Source organism: Sabethes cyaneus, chromosome 1, assembly GCF_943734655.1.
Source record: "Sabethes cyaneus chromosome 1, idSabCyanKW18_F2, whole genome shotgun sequence".
NCBI lineage: Eukaryota > Metazoa > Arthropoda > Insecta > Diptera > Culicidae > Sabethes > Sabethes cyaneus.
In genome coordinates, this window is record NC_071353.1 from 113,980,379 (window position 1) to 113,987,718 (window position 7,340).

Genomic DNA, 7,340 nt, shown 5'->3' on the forward strand with positions numbered 1-7,340 from the left:
TTCCCGTACTGGACACGACGGTTAAAACAGTCGTGTTTCTGAACGGTCGTAAAAAGGGTCGTTTTTAGCTTTTGACAGATAAAATGTCAAATTGTGTCATCATCGCTGTTTCATTATTGGAACCAATCGAGCAAAGTAAATAAACCTAGGAATTACCGTTCTATCAGAAGAAACGGAATGAACTTCAGCATGAAATGAATTTGTATTTTCAACGCCGGTTTGCCGAAATTTCATAGTGAATAAAGCGTAGTTTATCCTTCATTATCCAAACAAGCAATAACAAAGCAATAACGTTCGTATTCGAAAACAATTTGTTTAATGCTTTTGTATGATTAACACGAAGTCACGGTTAAGGTTGCGACAGAAACGCAATGAGCATGAGCATGTGTTGCCAGTTATGGCGATAAAACATTACGAACTGTGTTGCCAATTTAGTCATTTTTTACCTTTGGAACGTTTGAAACAGTACCTGAACTCCCCTCGGAATCCATCGATCAATACCGATGCACAATACCTCTAGACAAGTATTGGCGCTACTGTGCCCAATCATCTCCGATACAGAAACCAGCACTTTCGAGCTGCAAATGTCAAAGGTGTGTTTACGTTTACCAAAATGGCAAAAACAATTGCCCGGTGTCGATGCTTGCGGAACAGTGTAAATCGTATAAATAAACGGATCCCTTTTATCAAATAATCAGTCGTGTTTAAATATAATTCACATTCATTTTGCAATTGCTGAGGATGCCGCAGGAGCTGCAGGTGTTGGAATAAATCACCCCATCGGCAGGCAACTATGTTTTCGCTGCCAACATCTCGTGTGTGCGAAAATGAGATGGCATGTCAGCATTGCGTTTCACTTAACTACCAGCAGTCTGATTTGGGCTCGCTGTCAAATTTTGAGCCCAGGACATGCTGTCGCTGACGTTCACTGCAGCTCGTTATAGAGATGTCGATGGGGTGGAATAAATACAGCCTGTGCAACCCGCAGACACAGACAAACAGACATAACACTCGTTTTCCATTCTTCGTACTGATTAAACCGTCATTTCAAATTTGGGCTTAGTTGGGAATGTCTCCGTTTTGGTCAAAGTGGCGCTTTTTGACGAAAGAAGGGGAATTCCCCATAAAAAATACTTGCAACTTCGAGGGATACTCATGTTGCTATTAGCTATTTGATATTTGGGAATGTCGATCATAGATGGTGCTAGTGTTCAGGCAAAATGTGAGGTACGATAATTTTTGTTGATTTTGCTTCCAAGAGTTATGTCTGTTTGTGCCGCAGAGTTACCGGCTAAAGCAAAGCCGTGGGATTAAACGTCTTTTCTAAAACTTGACTTCTTTATCGACAGATTTCGCAGCCGGCTATTAGAGTACATGCCAAGTAACAATTTCAGGCTGATCAAACGCTTTTAAAGCTGATTTTATTCAACTTGTGGCTGATCTATGGTTTAGGTCTAGAAATAAAAACCTTTTTTTTCAGCTCTTAAACATCGAAATCTGGTCATTCTATCAAATGGTCATTTTAACAAATAGCTGCTTTCGAAGCTGCAATGAAGGTTGATAATGCGCTTTGAAATAGCCAATTTGCGCAATGCTGTCAATTCTATTTTTAGAACGAGAAAAAGTTTTACAATCTGCTTTCCAGTCGCTTAATCAACGCCTCATCAACCTTTATGCAGCCAAAAACAATCTATTTTTAAATTTAAAAATATGGAACGCGTCATTATCATTTTGCCGTGAACATTATCGAACGCAATATTTTTAATTTCGAATAACCTTATTTCGTATAAGTAAGCTAGCTATTTAAAAACGCATGTCTTTTTTCCGGGAATTGAACCTGCCATCTTTTGATCCATAAACACTCACCGTATAATTCGCCCCGTTTGCAGAACAGACAGTGAGAATATCTTTACATCCGCCTAGCGTGAAGCAGTCGATAATGTCATTAACTGACAAACTTTTGCCCTCGGCCGAATTGCGAAATTCTATGATCTGACACTACGTGTGCTGTGAGCCGAAAGAAAACTTGGTAGAAGTTTGTAAAGCCACTTTAACACCCTTAGGCAGCCTTAAGGTAGTTTGAAAGCTGTGAGCCTAATGAAAGCTTCCACTTTACACTTAAGCAGCCGTAAAACGGTTTGATGTTTATGGCTGTTTAGCAGAAAAATCCACTATTAAGCTTATTTATCAGCTTTTGGGAGCGAACTGGTTTGAAAAACATAAAGTAGCTTAAACATCGCTTATTTAAACACCATTTGAATGCTTCCTTTATGCAGTTTTGATCGCCTTACACCAACCGTTCAGCTACCGTTCTTACTTGGGCAGGACAGTTACGGGGCTAGTGCAAAAATCCTACTGACCCTATCTAGCAGCACCACCTAGTCGAGGTTCGAACATACGACGACTCGACAATTCGCGGATCGTCGAATTGCCGAATGTTTAATGAATGAATGTGGAAGGTAAGTTTGACGCGAGGTATAAAACTGCGATAATTTTGAGCGCATGTGAGGACGCATACGTTGGTGATGTTTGAGAAAAACCATCCATCGATGAGAATATCCAGGTAACCAATAAGCATTTCCAATGCAATTTAAATGCAAGCCAATAAGCATTTAAGTTGCCTTAAATGCTACTTAAATGCTATTTTGGCAAAGTATGCGGCTACTTTACTGCTAGCCCTCTTAAAGTGCTGACAATGCTTATTTGCTGCTAGTTACCGAAAAGAAGAATTTAAATAGAATTGTGGATGCCAATTCACAACAGTTATGCAGTCAAAAGGCTGATAAACAGCAACCTGCAGTATAAAATGCCAGGGATGCTAATAAACGATTGATTTACTGGTTATATCAATGCTTATTGTTTACCTGGGCATGGCCGACTTGGCACAGAGAACAGATTAACAGGCTCGAAGGAAGTAATCGATTTTTTGTGTGTAAAATCTGCCGGTAGCGCCCTCCAGAAATAGTTTGCCAAACGCATCAAAAAACATCCTTGTACCTTTATCGATATTTCTTTGTGCTGGAGTTACATAGCAGCGATGACAGCAACATCAAGTTTTAGTTTCCCACTTACTGCTCGAGGGGTGCACCATTGAAGGATTACTCGTAGATTACATAATAACCTTTTACACACTTTTTGTCAATTACCTGGTAGTCTGTTCTCTGTGGATTTGGTTCAATGTTCGTTGGTCAGATGATCTCCAGGTGGCTTCGTGGATATCTTTGCGGGGAAAGACGTGCTTCTGATCACCAGGCCTCGGGAAGCTGCAGAGTTGATGCATCGCTGGTCGTTATTGTTCGTGTCGGTACCCATAACCTGCACTATGGGGCCCGAAACGAACGCGTCAGTTTTTGGACAAACTTTGATTTCGAATAACGTCATTTGGTCCTTATTTTGGAAATTTAGGTAAGAAAACGAGCAACAGACAGGACAGTCGGGTCTACCTTCGTGTGGACAATGCACGTTTAGGACGGTGTAGTTTGAGAAACGGCGTTTTATCCTCAACACATACATCCTTTCGTTGATCGCCTTCCAATCCATTACGGGAACCTGCATTCAGTTTTAACGTTATTTTATTTTATTTTATTTGATTTCGCCCCCGTATCCGAATATTCGTTCTTTGGCCTTAACCCCACCCATGAGGTTTTGCACAACTTCAAAAGCGACATGTTCTTGCATATTTACCCATGATTTCTTAATTTCTTCAACTGTTTTGACCAAGTTTTGACTACTTTAGGACGTTGCAGAAGATTCTGTTTCATAATAGCCAAGTATTCTTCGATTGGCCGCAGCGTCAATGTATTTGGGTGGTTGGTACGAAATCGACAGTATTTGCCTTATACCACCCCAGGACGTCCTTCACGTAATGGCATGAAGCAAAATCTGGCCAGAAGATTGTAGGACAGTTGTGACACTTACGAAGTGGAAGAAGCTTCCTTTGGAGGCCCTCGCCTTCAAATACACCTGTCCATTCATGATATTTGTGGTCATGAAAGGTGTACTCCGTTTTCCGCAAGTACAAATTGCTTGTCAAATCAAGAATTTCGTGGCAAACTTCGACAGCTTCTAGTTTCGGAGGTTCTCTGGAATATCAAACATATCCTTGACAGTGAAATACTGGTTCCCCGGAATCTGGTTGAAATCTGCTGTCATGTAGGTCCCATCGTCCATAACGCAGCAGCGTGGTTTCGTCAATTTATGATCGTATAACTTCCGTCCATGGAAGTTTTCGGGACCGTAGTTTAAGATACTTACCCAGGTAACCAATAAGCATTAAAATAAGCAGTAAATCTGTCGTTTATTAGCATACCTGGCGTTTTATACTGCAGGTTGTTGTTTATCAGTTTTTTGACTGAATAACTGTTGTAAATTGGCATCCACAATTCTATTTAAATTCTTCTTGTTGGTAACTAGCTGCAAATAAGCATTGTCAGCACTATAAGAGGGCTAACAGTAAAGTAGCCGCATATTTTGCCAAAATAGCATTTAAGGCAACTTAAGTGCTTATTGGCTTGCTTTTAAATTGCATTGGAAATGTTTATTGGTTACCTGGGTAACCGTCATAGAGACAACTGTTGCTAGATTAATATTCAAAATCCAACAGAATAAGCTTTGACGAGAAGTTTCTTGAAATATTGTTGCAGCTGCTATACAATATATACTGAATTACAATTGTATAGGCTCACGTTTATGAAATAATAAATGTTTTTGTGCTTTGTTGGACCTAAATATCATTCAAAGGTTTGAACCTTCTTCATCGACAGACATCTGACTGTTAGATTTCAATTCAATCGTAAGATTAGAGCAACGAACCTGTGTTTGTCATGTATTGTGTTTTCTGTCAAAAATTTCTTAGCGGTTTAGCGATCAGAATTATCACTTCCCAACAAACATTTTTGTTGAATAATAGCTTATTCGACCGTTGTATAGCTAATTAACGGGTAACAGGTGCTTTATAAGCTGTTATACAACAAAAATGTTTGTTGGGTTATTCCATTAGAATATTTATTACAGTTTAATAGACCTGCACCTGCAAAAACAGAAACACAACTGTTTTGTTAATGATTATAGCGAAATAAATGTGATTATGTATATTAACATACCCAATTGTTAAATAAACTATAATAGTACAGCATCGCAATAATTCAATAAACAAGAATGCTTTATACCAAATGTGATAATCATTTTATTTACCTCATCACCCTAACTTGTTTCTTAAAATAAACTCCGATAGACTAATATAATAATGCAGTACAGCCCTGCATCATGGTTTAATAAGGCTGTTTTGAACCTCTCCAATGGTCATCAATCACTCATTTATAGAGCCCAAACTCTAACATAATCCACCTGCAGTGAAGAGGATTTGCCACGGTTCACGTCCATTTGCCACGTTGGTACCCAATAGCCTCTGCCGTTCCAGAAATCACGTGCCGCCGCAGGGGAATTATTAGGCCACGGTTTAGCTCGAGGCCCGTTATTTGCTGGTGGTACATCCGGGAAAAAGCCGTTAGCGCCACCAACGGCCAGATTCATAATCAGGTAGAACTCTTGATCGAATGGCGCCATCACGCTTGCGTGCATCCAAGGATTTTCCGAAGCCGGAGATTGTGTGACAAATCCACCTCGGTCCCAAAATCCAGTTCCAGCGTCGATTCGGCGAAGCACTTGATCATCCACACTGAACGTGATGTGATCCGGAGTCCATTCCAACTGGTACCGGTGGAATCCAACATTGAAACCTTGTCCAGGGGCACTGTTCAAATGGCTCACTGTCGTTTCATATCCATTCATATCATAGCTAGGACCAAAATGTAGGGTAGATCCTACTTGTTCGACACCGATATGAACGCCGCTAGCATCTCTATAGTCCAGGTTTCCACGGGATTCCACAAGATCGATTTCACCAGATGCTGGCCAAGTGCCGTAAACTTGACGTCTTGGTAAGAGCCATATAGCAGGCCAAAGCCAATCGCCAGTAGGCATCCTTGCACTCACTTCTAGTCGGCCGTATTTAAAACTGAACGACTCAGACGTTCGCACTCGCGCACTTTTAACGGGATTTACGATATGTTCTGGATTTCCCGCACGTTCACATCCCCAGAAGAAAGGTCCAGTGCATTGATCAGCCGGCTGGCCACCGTGGATATTTAGTGTGCCGCTAGTGAGGAAAGCCTCACCGGTATCATCAGAAACCAGTGTAGGGCGTATATAAAAGATACCGTTTTCACAATAAGAATTAGAGCGGTGATTCGCATACCACTGGAACTCCCAGTTCTGTAGATGAAATTGAAAATATATTAAATCTACTACAAAGGACTATTCTACTAGTATAAATGCTTACTCCGCCACCGGCTAAGGTGCTCTCATGCTCCCACGTCTCGAGATCCAGGAAATCGAAATTGTCTTCAAAGATCAATTCTCCAGAACAGTACGGTCCTGCGCGGGCCTTTATTCCGCTTGCAGTTGTTACCGATGCCGTACATTTAGGTGTACCGTCTTCTTCAGCTAGAACTGCTGCCACCAGACAGCCTATCAAAATTATCAACTTCATTTTAGCGCGGTCAAACAAAACAGCGTACTAATCCGGTATTGTTGATGAACACTTATTTATACTCGACAAATTCATCAATCCCCACCCCCAATATTGCGTTTTCCTAATGAATTATCTTATCGAAATATCCCGGTCTAGATTTTTTTAGCTGAATCTATTTTAATTCATTCCAGATACTGCAGGAAGCACTCATAAAGCTAAAACGATTATCTTCCGCGAGCTGTACAATCTATATCATTCCTATCGTAAGGCGCTCTCGGGGTCAGATAAGATTAATTCTATTGGTCATTAATTTATGAAATACGATGACAAGGGTGGCAAAGGTTAAATAAAAAATTGACACGCATTCTTCACATGCTTCGTCACAGAAAGTACCTAATTGAACACCAATATTTCACTCCTAATCACGCTACTAACATTTCATTTAGCTTACAATGTTTGTCCTTGGAAAAGCGTACAATATACTTGCATATCTACAAGATCTTGCCAAAATCAATCACAAACAATGTGGTACCAAAATATATTCCTGCCGGCCAGAAGTTTAAAGAAATTTCGAAAACTAGCCAAAAGCGGATATCTAGCCAAAATCAATATGACGCCAAAATGTTGAACATTGAACACCTGTTGTTATCAATTGTCGGAAGGCACATTGCCCCGTATCTTAAATCTGAATTACTGGTATAGAAATCAGACTTAAACATTTTCTCATTGGCGGAACCGGGGAGAGGGGGCTAGGCCCTCCCAAGAAAAGATTTAGCCTGCCCTAGAAAAATCGGCTCAGTTTTAACAA

General features: G+C 40.5%; 1 protein-coding gene across 1 annotated transcript; it reads right to left on the bottom strand.

Moving 5' to 3' along the window:
• Window positions 1-5,316: 5,316 nt before the first annotated feature.
• LOC128732379 (beta-1,3-glucan-binding protein-like) lies at window positions 5,317-6,559 on the bottom strand. Its single transcript, XM_053825631.1, has 2 exons — window positions 6,341-6,559; window positions 5,317-6,273 (listed from the first exon to the last, which is right to left on the bottom strand). Exons 1-2 carry the CDS (start codon window positions 6,548-6,550, stop codon window positions 5,317-5,319), a joined length of 1,167 nt encoding a protein of 388 aa, XP_053681606.1. The 5' UTR covers window positions 6,551-6,559.
• Window positions 6,560-7,340: the final 781 nt, after the last annotated feature.

Excerpts from the sequence above, each read along its gene's own strand:
- LOC128732379 (XM_053825631.1), bottom strand. The coding sequence starts at position 6,550 with ATGAAGTTGATAATTTTGATAGGCTGTCTGGTGGCAGCAGTTCTAGCT. Across the intron at positions 6,274-6,340 it reads GCACCTTAGCCGGTGGCGGA|AACTGGGAGTTCCAGTGGTA; the intron begins GTAAGCATTTAT and ends TTTCATCTACAG.